The 18,095-nt window shown below is 34.4% G+C and overlaps 1 protein-coding gene across 2 annotated transcripts in view; it reads right to left on the reverse strand.

Annotated features, from left to right (window-relative positions):
- Positions 1 to 3,700: 3,700 nt before the first annotated feature.
- LOC115415158 (rho-associated protein kinase 2-like) overlaps positions 3,701 to 18,095 on the reverse strand; it is a 119,701-nt gene continuing 105,306 nt past the window's right edge. Inside the window, exons 29-33 of one of the 2 annotated variants that reach the window (XM_030128632.1) lie at positions 16,477 to 16,555; positions 16,122 to 16,389; positions 13,936 to 14,215; positions 7,434 to 7,541; positions 3,701 to 4,381 (exon numbers count right to left, since the gene is read on the reverse strand). In XM_030128632.1, the coding sequence (XP_029984492.1) occupies positions 7,463 to 7,541; positions 13,936 to 14,215; positions 16,122 to 16,389; positions 16,477 to 16,555 (706 nt within the window). In that variant the 3' untranslated portion in view covers positions 3,701 to 4,381; positions 7,434 to 7,462. The remainder of the gene's footprint in view (positions 4,382 to 7,433; positions 7,542 to 13,935; positions 14,216 to 16,121; positions 16,390 to 16,476; positions 16,556 to 18,095) is intronic. The other variant, XM_030128633.1, reaches the window with a different exon arrangement.

An 18,095-nucleotide genomic window follows, 5' to 3' on the forward strand; every position in this document is an offset into this window, starting at 1 on the left:
AGTACTGTACAGTATATGGGGCACTTTTTCTCTGCAGTGTGAATGTAGCTTAAAATAACTACAGGTTCAACCCGTGGCTCGCTGCCTGTAATTATAAAGCGAAAGGTAACGTGGCTTGTAATTTATTAAGATGTGAGGTGACCTTCGTTGTTCTAAAGCTAATGTTTGGAAATGATTTTTTACTGTAACGCCTTATCATGTCTCTTTTTGATGCAGTGACTTCCTTAAACCAATGCAATTTCCTCCTGTGGATTGTGTTGATAAAGTAACCTTAACCTTTTTAATTACAGAAGCTGCAGTGATTAAAATCATTTGTAGCTCCAAGATAAACATAATTATAATTGAGAAACAAAACAATGATCTTACGCAGGCTTTGGTTAGATAATCACTAAGTAATTTAGCTTCATGTAAATGAGCAAAAGTTAGAGGGATTCTATTATTCACTGATGTGTAAAGTGATCAGAAACTCGGTCGCAGAATGTGTTGAAGCTACAGCTGAGGGAGCTGCGTGTGGTCTACTGCCTCCTGGGGTCACAGCAGGCAGCTACAGCAGGTTTCATGATAATTTAAGCAGGACATACAGTCTCACAGCTAATAGAGAATAGATAAGACCTGCAGTGTGAGATAGGATTTTAGCAGATGGGCAACATGATGAAGCATTACATTATGTATAATGAGTGCCAGTTGGCTTAAGGCTGTTCTGAAAGATTTATTCCAGTCAAGCCCACTCACTGCACATGCACTCGCAAGATAGAGACAGACCTATTCTGGTATAGTTCAAATGTCTCTTAAAATACACTGTAGTGAAATGTAACACCTCTGATCCGCACAGTATTCCTGTATTTTTCTTATAAACCACAACATACAATGACTTTATATAGCTCTTACTGTTCTGATTGCTACTGTTTAACTTGTGATAGTCTAATAAAACATCTGTATCAGTGGTTCGCAACCTTTTTTGGCCCCGTGACCCCATTTTATCATGTCATTTTTTTGCTAAAATTAATTTGTTTTGGATCATCTAATAGTTTGCTATACTATGTTGCAAGTAAACATTCATTTTAGACAACATTTAGTCTATATAATGTATATTATTATGGACGGAGGTAGAAAAGTCAGGTGTAGATTACTGCACAAAGGGAGAATTTTATTTTCCTTGGTCAGGATATGTACTGTCAGTCCAACTTGGATTTACAAGACTGTAAATTAATACTGAACAAACAAGAACTCAAACTATGAATTAGGGCTGCAGCTATTGAATATTTTAGTATTCGAGTATTCTAATGAAAATTCCTGCGATTAATCGAGTAATCGGATAAAACCTATTTTTGCTTGGTTAAAGAGCAATTATAAATACGCAAGAGGAAATAAGGTATTTCACTTAATAATGAAGGACCAATTGGTTTCCTTTTTGTTGTTATTATTATTATTATTATTATTATTATTATTAGCTATTATCGTCATGCGGCATCGTCATCTGTCGTTCCTTACAAAAATTTCAATCGTCTTCTTCTCTGAAACTACAATTCCAATCAACTTCAAACTTGGTATACACCTTCTTTATGATGATGTCAACAAAAGATAGTGAAATTATTTGGATCTGGATCTGATTCTGGATTTGGTGCCACTTTGAAAAATTTCCCCATTATAAGAGATAGGAAGTGGATCGATTCAATAACTCAGTAAATATAAATGATATCCAGTGTAAATTTCTACAGTCCAGCCCTGATGGGGAGATGACCAAAACATAATGTCCACATGCTGATCAGGATCTTCTTCTGGATCCGGGAACTTATGGAAAATTTAACATGGGCTGTTATGGGGAAAAAATTTTAATCGTCTTTTTCTCCCAAACTCCAGTTCTGATAGACTTCAAACTTGGTATACAGCTTCTGTATGATGATGTCAACACAAGGCATTGAAATTATTTCCATCTGGATCTGATTCTGGATTTGGTGCCACTTTGAAAAATTTCCCCATTATAACAGATAGGAAGTGGATTGATCCAATAAATCAGTATCAATGATATCCAAATGGAATTTGAATTTTTTACAGATCTGATTGGAATATGACCAAAACATGGGCTATTTCTGTAATATAATAAATACACATAACTGGGTGATAATAAATGGCATCTGGATACATTTCCCAAAGCTTTTCATTTGGCCGGTAAGCTACAGGGCCATTGGTCCTATTTTTTGTTTTTTGATAATTAACAGTTTTATTTGTTACATTCATATTGTGCATACGCAACAAAATGTATTTTCTTAACTAGAAACATTTCCAGAGAGGCAATTGCAAACACAAATAAAAATAAATAAAATTTAAGGACTTTCAACTTATTATTTCTTGTAAGTATCAAAAATATAAGGCATTAATAAATTTTTTAAAAAAAAGGTATAAACATTGCCTTTTTGTGGTGCAACTTAACTTTGGCAGCTCTAAGTTTCAGAATTTGCAATTTAGACATAACAGGAACGGGAACTTGGAACGAGTCCATGCGTAAACAGTTTTACACATTTCTGCTAATTTCAGGAGAATCAAGGCAATGCCCCCCGCCCCGCCACCCACCCACACACCCACACACCCACACACACACACACACACACACACACACACACACACACACACACACACACACCTTATCTGTCTGTCTCATAACTAGGGCTGTGTATTGGCAAGAATCTGGAGATACGATACAAATCACAATACTAGGATCATGATACGATATATCCCGATATATCATGATACTTTTTGTTTGTTTCTTTTTTAAAATGATTATTTCCTTGAAGAACTGAATTACACCAGAAATATGAACAAATACTAAACACATTTTTATTTGATCACAACAGGATCTGATGCTATATCACAAAATGTGCCTGTGTTCAAACTGAAATTATGTTTTACAGATATTACAGATAAAGATCCTGTTCAAATGTTCTTATTCTATTAGTTCGTATTATTTTAGTTCAATCCCAACAAAGGAACTAATATTGTTTAATAAAAGACTGTTAAATAATAACAAATAAGATATAAACAAAAAAGAAAAACAAAAATGAACCTCCACAAAATCTGCATTTGAATAAATACCTAAAAATATCGATACAGTACTTTTTAATATCGATACAGTATTGTGAAATGAAATATCGCGATATATTGCAGAACCGATATTTTCTTACACCCCTACTCATAACTGTCTTTTATGTATTGTGATTGTCTCTCAACTCACCATATATTTTTTTATTCGTATTTTTTTTTTTTTTTGTAAATTACTAGAAATTTCAGGCCACCCCCATTTGAATTCCAGGCAACCCCACGTGGGGTCCCGACCCCAAGGTTGAAAAACACTGGTCTATATACATGCAAAAGTTAAGATCTCATATTATTTTGGGAAATATGGGTGGAAAAATATGGGTATGGAAAATTCACTTCTGTCCCTGAATACACAAAGACTGCCTTACAAAACATTATTCATCATTTTTCCATGACTTTATTTCATAGTCCCATTACTTCCCTTACTTTTGACAATAAACACAGTCTGAATTCTGTTCTTCTTAAATAAAATGTCATAGAACATGATGATTTATTAAGCCTAAGGTGTTATTTTTTCTTATTTACAATGTGTCATCTTAAATTGTTGAAGGCGCACATGAGATTTTATATATATTTATATATAAAAAAGAAAAACCTATTATCAAAATGAGGGAAAACAGAGTTTATTTGAATTTGTCATGAATGGCAAGAGAGGAAAGTACATCGTTTGGGTTCACATTATTTTGTAGCAGGTTATTTTATGCTTTGTGTCATGAAACAAGACCCAGAAAACCATGTAAAATCATCCATTCAAACTGCTTTCATACGTCTACAGGAAAAGCATATATCGCATAATGTGCTGCAATTATATTTTGTATCCATAAAAATAAAACATACTATGAGCTAAACATTCTGTGCTACGAAACACAGACAGACAGCTTAATCCCATATACAAATGTACACACACACACACACACGTTAAACACTTCACAAACAGAAATCCATGTGAATCACTGCAGAAAATGTCCAGGATGCTAATTACAAAATGAGCGGTTACTGGACTTTTGCTTGTGATGAAGTCTCACTGCATCATAAAGACTGTGCTCTTATTCCTCTTGTTTAAATGACGAAAATAGTCTCAGTTCTCATGACAACAGCCGGTTTGTGTGAATGTTTCTGAATGTCCATGATTAGTGTTTTTTTTCCTTTCATTCTTTTTATTTTTTTGGTGAAATTGTACTTCAGTCTTCTTCCCTGAACAAATAACACATGTAGGCACTTTATTTGTCCAGACCACGGTCATTAATTCACAAAGATGAAAAACACATCTTTGATCAGCCAGGGTTAACTGTGAAGAGAGAAAGAGAGGGAGGGAGAGAGAGAAAAAAATGTGAAAACCTGAGATGCTACCAACAGAATGGCAGGACTTCAAAGGTACACCCACACAAAATCCACACATATTAAACAAGGAAGGAAGCTACCACACAATACATAAGTGAAATAAGCATAAAAATGCAGGCAGACACTGGAATAATCTTCGTCTGTGCATTTGCATAAATAAAATATGTTCAGTCTTAACCCTTTCATGCACGAATTATGAGAACATTAATCAAAATTTTTTTCCTGAGTGTTTTTATTCCTCTTTAGGCATGAAAAAACAATGTGATTGAAAATTTTCTTCTGAAAAATAAATAAAATAAAAATAATTTTTAAAAAAATCAAAAATACATTAAAAAATAATAATGAACAAAAAAAAAAAATCGTATCAATCTATTTTTCATGAAGTTGCAAAAATGTCCACTCAGCTGGACACTACAGGTTTAATTTTTGATGCACAGAAACATGTATTTACTGATAAATTGTGTGAAAATGTGGTATCAAAAAATCAGTATTTTAATCAAAAGCATTCAATTTGTATTCAAAAGTATTTACCCTGTGTTCAAAAAGTAGTTAACCTGTATTCATTTGCATGCCAGAAGTTACTCTTAGCGTAATGTGTGGATTGTACCAGAGTAACTGACTTTTTTTTCCTGGGAGACCCCCAAAAGAACGAACATGTGAAATTGTGGAAAGTTACAAAATGGGGCGGGCAGAAAGAGCATGTGAGCTCATGGAAAGTTTCGGCGAACGCGGTGTCCAAGAGAAGTACACGTGAGGGAAAATTTTGGACATTCTGGGAAATAATTTACATTTCCTGGGAAAAAGTTTAATATTAATATATGATAAATTAATACTAGGAATCAGCTGCATATGTATATTCTCTGACCAATCCTGACAGACACAGAGAAAACCGTACCCTATCAGAGACAAGCTAAAAAAGGGGGTTTCCGATGTGACTAGATTAATGTTCAAATTATGATAAAAAATGGGTATGGTTTGTAGCTAGAGATGGGAATTGTTAAGAATTTAATGATTCCGATTCCATTATCGATATTGCTTATCGATCCGATTCCTTATCGATTCTCTTATCGATTCCCATTGGGTGAGGGAATAAAAGAGTACAAACAGGTGAGTTTGCATTAACTGTCTTTTATATTTCCATCTCTGCACACAAAATATAACATATACAGTATGTACAAATAATAATAACAGATGACGCTGGGCCCGGTTCGGGGGAGTGGGGGGGGCGGCGGCATGCAGTGAGAGTGAAACTAAAGACACGTTACTAATTCCTCTATTGCCACATTTCTACTACGTGGAACCAGTTTGACTTGGCTCAGCTTGTCTCCTGTTGTTGTGCACCTCATTTCCTTTCCCCTACCTTCGGAAACTTGTATTTGACGAGTTACGACATTTGTTGCCCGCACCAGAACAGAACTGGGCCCGGCGTTCTCTCTGCCGCTACATTCACAAGCATCGCTAAGCAGTGTATCAAACACATGACATTCCTGTAAATGATTCACATGCTGTGGACAAATGTTTGAGCAGATCGGAGGGATTCCACCCTTTTGAAGACGTGGAAGCTTAGCATGTGTTACAAGTGGACCTGGTGTCATCTTTTTAGACCGTTTCTGCCTCAACACCATGTTCGCTACGTTCTGACCAAAACAATGAAGCGTATGCGTGACGTCATCGCGCACGTGCAACGAAGGCGGAATCGATAAGCAGAATCGTTAAGCGGCAGGCAAATGATTCCAAGGAATCGAGCTACTGGGAGCCGGTTCTCAAAAAGAACCGGTTCTCGATTCCCATCCCTATTTGTAGCTAAACCCAACCTACTTCTGATAATCTAAAAATGGTCTCCCGGGGCGAAAAAGTCAGTTGCTCAGTGTTTATTTTATACATGAATAAACACTTTATGCGGCTCCAATTCTGCTCGATCTCCGACTTTGACTTGACTTTGTGTGTATTTACTGGAAGAAGCTCCACTACATAGATTAGGGAGTACAGAGACATAAATTCAACATGCCAGAGTACAGTGAGGAAGAGCGTCAAAGGGACCAAAGATGTCTCCCACCTGCGGTCATAAATTTTTCATGACAAAAACTATGGGGAGGGCTTGTGATTCTGGGGGGTTTATACTCAGGAGAGATCTACATAATGTTACCAATTCATGTCAGAAAAGATATGTAGTGTCTTAAAACTTTAATAAAGATATGTGCTTCATAAGTGGCATAAAGCAGCCAACAGCGGTGGAGATCAAGACTTGTGATGCGTTCACTGCAAAAATCTAAATCTTACCAAGTGTATTTTTCTCATTTCTAGTCAAAAAATCACAAACTTAAAATAAGACAATCATCTAAAGAGGAACTTTTCAGTGAGATATAACAACTTATTTTTGGACAATAGATCTTGAAAATCTCATTTCAAGAAATCTTACTAAGATAATTTTCACTTGTTCTATTGGCAGATTTTTTTTTTTGCTTAATTCAAGATTTTTTTTTTTTGCTTAATTCAAGCTAAAAAAATTGAACAAGTGAATATTATCTTGGTAAGATTTCTTGAAATAAGATTTTCAAGATCTATTGTCTAAAAATAAGTTCTTATATCTCAGTGAAAAGTTACTCTTTAGGTGACTATGTCTTATTTTAAGTGTGATGAGATATTTGGACTAGAAATGAGAAAAATACACTTGGAAAGATTTGGATTTTTTCCAGTGTAAACAATTTTCAGAGCTGAACCACACTGACAACCTATACAATGAAAATAGTGATGGGTGGTTGTAAGCCGTCAAACCAAGTCAAACGACTTGTAAAAACAAAAACCAAAAAACTACAAAAACAAAACAACTAAAAGAACAACAAAATCCATGAATATACAAGACAACAGCTGTAGAATAGCTGTCCACTGTAGTGACCAGTACGCATGAAAGGGTTAAACTAGGATGTGCACTATAACTGTAAATCACTCCACATGCTTCGAACTGCACACAAATGTGACTCATGCAGAGGTACAGTTACCCTCCGTCCCCCCTGTTTTTCCCACTTCCTCAGAAGAACATATCATCATCATCATTATCGACATCATCCATCGACCAACTCCAGTCTTTCAGGCCAAACTCAAGCAATCTGAAACGGTAAGTATGAGGGGAATCTTCGTGAACGAGTCCAGGTATTTCCCGCCACCGTCAGCAGGGGGCGGCGTACGGGTGTTTGTTAGATAGTGCTTACTAGTGATGGGACTTTTGGCTCTTTGAAGGGAGCCGATCGATCAGGAGCCGTTCACTGAAAAGAGCCGTTCAAAAGACTGGCTCTTTTATGTTTTTTGCATTATTTTGAAACACCAATGTTTTAATGACAAAATAGACTACATGTGATGATTAACATTCCATTTTAAAGGTGTTTAATTGGCGCGGCAGTAAATATTATCTTACCGTAAAAAAGAATAGTTAGTTAAAATGTGTGAGCTAAATACATGATATGAGAGGTGACATTAGGCAAATGCTGGAATTTGACCAAAAAACATCACGGTACATTATGTGGACTAGTCTGTAGCCTAAAAATGAAGAAGAAAATAAAACATTTTCTTATGAAATAACATTTTATTCTCCTCAAAACAAGAACGATGAATGTGTGCAAACATACGGAAAAACTGCACAAAACACAACAGTGATTAATCACTGCAATTGTTGTGTTTTTCATAGGTCTAATTGTCCTGTAAATTATTGTTTGTTGTAACTGTATGGGGTAATTGTATGTTGTAACTACAAGGTGGGGAAGCAAAATTTACAATATTTTGAGGCAGGGATTGAAAGACAGTGTATGACCAATTAGTTTATTGAAAGTCATGAGAATTTATTTGCCACGAGAAAATTGACATAATAGAAAATGTTTTTATTCTATGTGTCCTCCTTTCTCAATAACTGCCTTCACACGCTTCCTGAAACTTGCGCAAGTGTTCCTCAAATATTCGGGTGACAACTTCTCCCATTCTTCTTTAATAGTATCTTCCAGACTTTCTCGTAATAGTTTTGCTCATAGTCATTCTCTTCTTTCCATTATAAACAGTGTTTATGGACACTCCAACTATTTTTGAAATCTCCTTTGGTGTGACGAGTGCATTCAGCAAATCACACACTCTTTGACGTTTGCTTTCCTGATTACTTATATGGGCAAAAGTTTCTGAAACGGTATGGATAATAGTGTTAGGTATGATTATGACATCAGTATATGTTTGGTTTCAAAACAATTGACGTAGTGCCTGCTGAGAAAAAACAACTAAATGTTCATTGTAAATTTTGCTTCCCCACCCTGTATGTGTTGTGTTTCATGCTGTCCAGGACTCCCTTGAAAAAGAGGTTCTTAATCTCAATGGGATCCTTTTCCTGGTTAAATAAAGGTTAAATAAAAATAAAAATAAAAAAATTACTTAAATACCTGAACTATAGTGCAATTCTCAGAACAAGAACAGTATGTTACAGTACACTAAACTGACAGGGAATCGGACACTCCCTCCTTAAAAAAAAGAACAGCTCTTTACAAAGACTCGGTTCCCATCGTTCATTTCAAAGAGCCGCTCAAAAGATTCGATTCGTTCGTGAGCGTCACATCACTAGTGCTTACACTGCAGCTTTGGGATGAGGGGGGGTTAAGTCAGAGCGAACAGCGGCGGAGCAGGCGGACAGATACACACACAGCTCTGCTACTTACAGCCTCCCAGCATGAGAGACGTTAGAAAAGTGAGGTCAGAGATGAAGAGGTCAAGGGTCAGTGGAGGATGATACGGAGCATAGGGCCAGTGCTGGGGGGGGGGGGATGAGAGCCACTTAGGTTATACAGCCCAGAGAGCAAACTTGAACTACTGAGTGTCTTAGTCAATCAGAGTTAACAATTAGTCGCTACCATAATGGTTCTGTGCTATTTTCTACTCAATTAGGTAACTACTGATGCTGCATGGGGGGGCCTTGATGGAGCATTACAGCAGCATTTGGCATTCAGCGAATAATTACAGAAGCTTAAACAAGGCATCCTGTGTCAGCCACAGACTTAATCCTCTGTAAACTGGACAGGATTGTTACATTAATGAAGCCCATTCTTGTCATTTTAAGCTCATTTTTGATGAAAGCTACATTAAAATCAATTATATTTTCATATAAATTGCAGCTCACAACCAAATTTTCAGACCTGAACCACATTGAAAATAGAGATGAGTGGTTGTAAAGTGTCAAACCAAGTCAAACCACTTGTATTTTGCGTCAGAAGTGGCATAAAGCAGCCAACAGCGGTAGAGATCAAGACTCGTAATGCATTCACTGCAAAAATCCAAATCTTACCAAGTGTATTTTTCTCATTTCTAGTCAAAATATCTCATCACACTTAAAATAAGACAAAATCACCTAAAGAGTAGCTTTTAAGTGAGATATAAGAACTTATTTTTAGACAATAGATCTTATTTCAAGAAATCTTACCAAGAGAATTTTCACTTGTTCCACCGGTAGATTTTTTTTTTTTTTTTTTTTGCATAATTCAAGAATTTTTTTGCTTAATTCAAGCAAAAAAAAAATGGAACAAGTGAATATTATCTTGGTAAGATTTCTTGAAATAAGATTTTCAATATCTATTGTCTAAAAATAAGTTCTTATATCTCACTGAAAAGTTACTCTTTAGGTGATTATGTCTTATTTTAAGTGTGATGAGATATTTGGACTAGAAATGAGAAAAATACACTTGGTAAGATGTAGATTTTTTTTCATTGCAACGAATTTTCAGACCTGAACCGCATTGAAAACCTATAAAATATAATGAAAATAGAGATGAGTGGTTGTAAAGTGTCAAACCAAGTCAAACCACTTGTATTTTGCTTCAGAAGTGGCATAAAGCAGCCAACAGTGGTGGAGATCAAGACTTGTGATGCATTCACTGCAAAAATCTAAATCTTACCAAGTGTATTTTTCTCATTTCTAGTCAAAATATGTCATCACACTTAAAATAAGACAAAATCACCTAAAGAGTAGCTTTTCAGTGAGGTATAAGAACTTATTTTTAGACAATAGATCTTATTTCAAGAAATCTTACCAAGAGAATTTTCACTTGTTCCACTGGTAAATTTTTTTTTGTGCATAATTCAAGAATTTTTTTTTGCTCAATTCAAGCAAAAAAAATTGAACAAGTGAATATTATCTTGGTAAGATTTCTTGAAATAAGATTTTCAATATCTACTGTGAGATACAAGATAATATTCACTTGTTCCATTTTTTTTTGCTTGAATTAAGCAAAAAAAAAAAATCTTGAATTATGCAAAAAAAAAAAAATCTACCAGTGGAACAAGTAAAAATTGTCATGGTAAGATTTCTTGAAATAAGATCTATTGTCTAAAAGTAAGTTCTTATATCTCACTGAAAAGTTACTCTTTATATGATTATGTCTTATTTTAAGTGTGATGAGATATTTGGACTAGAAATGAGAAACATACAGTTGGTAAAATGTAGATTTTTTTCAGTGCAACCAATTTTCAGACCTGAACCGCATTGAAAACCTATAAAATATAATGAAAATAAAGATGAGTGGTTGTAAAGTGTTAAATCAAGTCAAACCACTTGTATTTTGCTTCAGAAGTGGCATAAAGCAGCCAACAGCGGTACAGATCAAGACTCGTGATGCATTCACTGCAAAAATCCAAATCTTACCAAGTGTATTTTTCTCATTTCTAGTCAAAATATGTCATCACACTTAATATAAGACAAAATCACCTAAAGAGTAGCTTTTCAGTGAGGTATAAGAACTTATTTTAGACAATAGATCTTATTTCAAGAAATCTTACCAAGAGAATTTTCACTTGTTCCACTGGTAGATTTTTTTTTTTTTTTTTTGCATAATTCAAGATTTTTTTTTGCTTAATTCAAGCAAAAAAATGGAACAAGTGAGTATTATCTTGGTAAGATTTCTTGAAATAAGATTTTCCAATATCTACTGTGAGATACAAGATAATATTCACTTGTTCCATTTTTTTTGCTTGAATTAAGCAAAAAATATCTTGCAAAAATAACACTGCATAAATCCAAATCTTACCAAGTGTATTTTTCTCATTTCTAGTCAAAATATGTCATCACACTTAAAACAAGACAAAATCACCTAAAGAGTAGCTTTTAAGTGAGATATAAGAATTTATTTTTAGACAATAGATCTTGAAAATCTTATTTCAAGAAATTTAACAAAGATAATTTTCACTTGTTCCATTGGCAGATTTTTTTTGCTTAACTCATGATTTATTTGCTTAATTCAAGTAAAAAAAAAAAAAAAAAAAAATGGAACAAGTGAAAATTCTATTGGTAAGATTTCTTGAAATAAAATTTTCAAGATCTATTGTCTAAAAATAGTTGCTTATATCTCACTGAAAAGTTACTCTTTAGGTGATTATGTCTTATTTTAAGTGTGATAAGATATTTGGACTAGAAATGAGAAAAATACACTTCGGTAAGATGTAGATTTTTTCCAGTGCAACCAATTTTTAGACCTGAACCGCATTGAAAACCTATAAAATATAATGAAAATAGAGATGGGTGGTTGTAAGCTGTCAAACCAAGTCAAATTACTTATATTTTGCTTCAGAAATGGCATAAAGCAGCCAACAGCGGTGAAAACCAAGACTCGTGATGCATTTAAAGTCAGTGTATTCCATGAAACACTAATATCTGACATATTCACAAACAAAAAGAGGAGGAAACAGACCAAATCTTACAAGTCAACTCCCTATTAGACCCATTGATATTCCTACTGGGAGTTTATACCTAAGGAGATGTTTAGTTCAGATCAAAGACACATGTTACGGATACTTTTATTGATCGCTAAAAAAATGATAACTGTCAACTGGAAGGATCCAAAACCACTGACTATAACTCAGTGGGTACAAAGACTGAAAAAGGTCTACACTATGGAGCGAATGGAACTGTATTACTCAGTATTTGGGTGACTGATGAAGGAATGGGAGCTATTATAATAAGATTGTTATGTTTCTCTATGAATGATATTGTACTGCTGTAATTTTCTTTGGTAAAAACAAATATGTATTTTCCTTATTATTTCTCTTTATGGTATTTCTACTATATTCTGTTTACTTGTGCCTTAATTTTTAGGGTCTTATATCAGAGAATGTTCTGTTTTGTGGAAAAATTAAAATATCTAAATAAAAAAAGATTCATTTAACTCACACACAACACCATAAACACTACAACCATTTGTCTCTTAATTTGTTGCAGATGTGTTTTTTTCTACAATAAGATACCCTATCAGTCCAAGAGTGAAACACATTTGTGGTGAAATGGAAAAAAAATAACAACTAATAAGTATATTTCTTTGATTCCCTCTGCAGCACTTCCCTTAAATCCAAATATAAATCCAATTATGTTTGTTGTCATGAAACGTTCAAAGTCACAGAACAGTTTTGGTGAGATAGTGATTTGTTTATACTATTATTCATGTTTTTTAGCTTTTAATACATACTGGAAAAACGGTATCACATCAGCCACAGTGTGTGACAATGTAAATCACAGGTGTCAAACATGCGGCCCAGGGACCAAAGGTTCCAATCCGGCCCGCAGGATGAATTTACAAAGTGCAAGTTAGGGCATCAAACTCAAAAATAATATCATAATAACCTATAAATAATCACAACACCAACTTTTTCTCCTTGATTTACAACAAAAAACATGAAATTATGAAAATATTTACATTTACAAACTATCCTTTAATAATAAAATGTGAATAACCTGAACAAATATGAACAACCTGAAATGTCTAAAGAAAATTAAGCGCAATTTTAACTATTTTCGGCCTGTTACTAAGTGTTTTGTGCATATGTAGATCTGATCTGTAATGCATATGTATAAATGATAAGTCGAGGCATAATATTGATAAAACTGTACTTATATTTTTTAACAAATTTCATTTTTTTCAGGTTATACACATCCTTTTTGTTTGGATAGTTTGTAAATGTAAATATTGGCATAATTGAATGTTTGGGGGTTTTTTTGCACTAAAACAGTTTGGAGTTTTCATTATTTATTGGCTATCATGCTATTATTTTCCGGTCCGGCCCACTTTAGATTTAATTGGGCTGAATGTATGAATGACACCCCCGATGTAAATAATATGGAGCTGCAATGATTAATGGATTTCTTATACATTACACAATTAATTGATAATTTTTTTTTACTAACTGATAAGATAAAAGGTAAAATTCTCAGATTCCAGATTCTTAAAGGTGAATATTTTCTGGCTGCTTTCATTCTCTGTGACAGTAAAGTGAATATCTTTGGGTTTTAATCAAACAACACATTTGAGAATGTCATATTGGGATTTTCACCATTTTGTGACATTTTATTGGCCAAACAATTACTTGAATAATTGACAATATAATCAACAGTAGTAGTTGCAGCCCTTAAATGGTTAAATAGACAACACCATTGCAATGATTACAATCAACTACAGAGGTGCATACAGATGGTTAGAATCCATTTTCGCTCACCTCGGCTTCCCTGACGGCTGCTGCTGTCTACTGGGCTGGATCTTGATGGCTCCGCGGTGGGACATGCGGGGGGAGTTCCTGGGGGAAGCTCGTGGGGAGAGTCCAGGAGAGGAGCGAGGCGGTAGTTCAGGAGTGGACTGGGGTTGTGCTGCAGAAGGAGGGCTCATGGTCGGGTGTTTCCTGGGGATGCGTTTGAGGAGGTGACTGACCCAACGCTGCTGCTCCTCCGGAGAGTTGGCCAGCAGAAGCAGCTCTTTGGCAGTAGACATGTCATAATTCACTGTGGAGGGACACGGATGAAAAGAGATTAGAAATAGGGAGGGGAGGGGGAGGAGGGAAAAGGAGAGAGGAGGAGAGGAAATAATAATAATAATAATAATAATAAACTTTATTTGTATAGCACCTTTCATACAGAAATTGTAGCCCAAAGTGCTTCACATTGATTGAAAAAATACAATATTAAAATACATTAAGATTTGATTATACATCAAGAAATAAAATGAAATTTGAGAGAAATACAATAAAATAAAAATAAATATAAAAACAGCGCACATTAAAATATTTGATCATGCATAGAATTTTTGAAGTGCAAGAAATAAGATGAAATTTGAGATAAATACAATAAAATAAAAATAAAAATAAAAGCAGCGCACATTAAAATAATTGATTATGCATAGAATTTTAGAAGTGCAAGAAATAAGATGAAATTTGAAATACAATAAAATAAAAAATAAAAACAGAAATACAATAAAATAAAAGAAAAATAAAAACCGCACATTCCTGGTTCCTGAATTGTGACCCCATTTTTATCTCCTTTCAAAGGCTAATGAGAATAAAAATGTTTTTAATTTGGTTTTAAATATATTCAGTGAACTGGCTTCTCTAATGTCTTTTGGAATTGTATTCCATAACTTTGGTGCATAGTTAGTAAAGGCTGCGTCCCCCATTTTCTTTGTAATATTTCTGGGAGTCGCTAGTAACCCTGCGTTTGATGACCTCAGTGTTCTAGTTTGTACATAATTGATCAGTGAGTTTGCAATGTAACTTGGTCCGGTTTCATTTAGAGCTTTATACGTGAGGAGTAGTATCTTAAAATCAATTCTGTAGGTTACCGGTAACCAGTGCAGGGAAACCAACACTGGAGTAATGTGCTCTCTCTTCTTGGTTTTGGTTAATAACCTAGCTGCAGAGTTCTGAATCAGCTGAAGTCTGTCTGTGGGGCTTTTAAATAAAAGAAATAAAAGGAAAGGAAATTGTTTCTTAGTCCCATGATGGGTGACTAGTATAAAAGTTGTTAATGGCTACTGCCACAGTCGTGTGGTACTAAACATGGGTTTGTCTATTGCAGGGGGGTCAAACTGCGGTCCTGGAGGGCCAGTAGTAGTAGTTGCCAAGTGCAAAAATTCCACAGTCATGAATTGAATTAAGCAAAAAAAAAAAAAAAAAAATTTAGCTTGAATTAAGGAAAAAATCTTGAATTGAGCCAAAAAAATTCTTCAATTAAGTTAAAAAAATCTTCAATTAAGCAAAAAAAATCTGGAATTAACAACTTAATTTTTTTTCTTTGTTTTATTGCAAAAAATAACATTAAATCATGAAAATATTTACATTTCCAAACTTTCCTGTAACACTATACTGTGAATAACCTGAACAAATATGAACCTGAAATGTCTGTATTAAATTCAGCCCAGTTTCAACTCTTTTCTGCCTGTTCCTCAGTGTTTAGTGTCTTTGTAGATCTGATCCAGAATGCACATGGACTAATGAGAAGTGGAGGCTGAATATTGTTAAAATTGCACTAAATTTTCTTATGTTTTTTAATTTAAATTTCAGTTTTTTCAGGGTTTTTTTTTTTTTTTTTTTTTTGGATAGTTTATAAAAGCAAGTATTTTCATAATTTAATGTTTTTTTTACACTAAAACAAAGACAAAAATGTGGAGTTGTCATTATTTATAGGTTATTCTGTTATGATTTTACTGGTCCGGCCCACTGCAGATCAAATTTAGCTGAATATGGCCCCTAAACTAAAATGAGTTTGACACTCCTGGTGTAATACCTTTTAATACTACATGGCATTTCTTTTTTTTTTTTTTTGTTCTACTGCGCTGACATGTAATATTTATAAGTATTAGAGGCTGAATTGCGAACGCTGACAGTTTCAGTAATAGCTTCCATTATATACTGACCCTTGCAAGGCACGATAACATCCTCTTTCTTGTCCATGTGATCTTTGTGGCACTTGACGTGGCAGCGGCGGCACTCCAGAGCGGGCGGGGGTTTGAAGACGTGCCACAGGGGGCGGGTGCAGGCCTCACAGCTGGAGGGGAAGTGATACAGGGTGAGGATAAACTCGTGGCCCTTGTGGTTGATGTAGGACGGGCGATCGCTGTACGGCGCCGGCTCCACTACCACCTCCTGCTCGCGTTTACTCTCGCCCTCGTTGTCGTACAGGATCTGGAAAGAACAGCGAAGTGGGATGAGGCGAGGCGACACTGTTGAAAATAAACTAAATGTTTTATTCATGTTTTATTGTCACATTACCTGGAATATCCTTGGTATTTCCTTGGCGTCGGCGCGGTACACGTCAGTCTGAGTGACAGGTCGGGCGTGAAACAGTTTACTGCGAGATGGGAGATCAAAGAGTTAAACCTCCAGCTCATGTAGAATAGTAAGTAACAAAGAAACAGAGCACAACACTGAAGGTGTAAAATCCACACACCGGCTTCCAGAATAGATTTTAAAGTGCTGCTTCTAGTCTACAATTTTTAATTTAGGCCCAGAATGCACTGGTTTATTTGAGCTCCTGAAAACCTGCATTCACATTTAGGGGAATTACATTTTAATGACTGGATCTTATGTTTCAGGGGTGTCAGACATGCGGCCTGCGAGCCAAAACTGGTCCGCCAAACAGTCCAACTCGACCATGTGGGATGAATTTGTGAAATATGCAAAAATAACACTGAGATAGCACTGATAAGACTGAGAAGAGTCAAGGATTTCCACATCATGTTAGTTCTGGTTCCACATACACAGCAAGTTGATTTCAGAAAAATGTAAGGATTTTAGCTCCGAGTTTTGAAGTCCAACAAAAGTGAAAGTTGCTGCTTCACTTGTTGTGTTCGCTGTAAAACTGGAAACTGTCAAAGTTTCAAAATATTACAACTTTAATCTCATAAAAGTACAACTTTATTCTCATTAAATAATGATTTTTTTCTTTAAAACTACGACTTTATTCTCAAAACATTACGACTTTATTCTTGTTAGAGTTTTTTTTTTTAAACGACAACTTTATTCTCATTATATAATGACTTTATTATCGTTAAATTATATATTTTTTAAAACTACGACTTTATTCTCATCATATTATGACTTTATTCTCAAAATATTACGACTTTATTCTCATTAAAGAGCTTTTTTTACGACTTTATTCTCATTATATGACTTTATTCATGTTAATAATGATTTTTTAAAAACTACGACTTTATTCTCATTATATTAAGACTTTGTCAAAATATTACGACTTTATTCTCGTTAAAGAGGTTTTTTTTTTTAAAAAACGACAACTTCATTCTCATTATATAATGACTTTATTTTCATTAAATTATTTTTTTTTTAAACTACAACTTTATTCTCATTATATTATGACTTTATTCTCAAAATATTACGACTTTATTCTCGTTAAAGAGTTGTTTTTTAAACAACGATGACTTTAGTCTCATTATATTATGACTTTATTGTCAAAATATTACAACTTCATTCTCGTTAAAGAGTTTTTTTTTAAAAATGACGACTTTATTCTCATTATATAATAACTTTATTCTCATTAAATAATGAGGGTTTTTTTTAAACTACGACTTTATTCTCATTATGTTATGACTTTATTCTCAAAATATTACCACTTTATTCCCGTTAAAGAGTTTTTTTTTTTTTTAAAACTACAACTTTTTTCTCATTATATAATGACTTAATGCTTGAAATATTACGACTTTATTCTCGTAGTGACAGGTGTTTTTATTTTCTTACGTGGACCTAATACGCCATCGTAGAATACCATCATACCAACCTATAAATACTGGCAACTCCACACTATCCTTCCAAGAAAAATATGAATAACTTGAACAAATATGACCAACCTGAAATATCTTAACAGAAGTAAGTGC

This window comes from Sphaeramia orbicularis, chromosome 24, assembly GCF_902148855.1.
Source record: "Sphaeramia orbicularis chromosome 24, fSphaOr1.1, whole genome shotgun sequence".
Lineage (NCBI taxonomy): Eukaryota > Metazoa > Chordata > Actinopteri > Kurtiformes > Apogonidae > Sphaeramia > Sphaeramia orbicularis.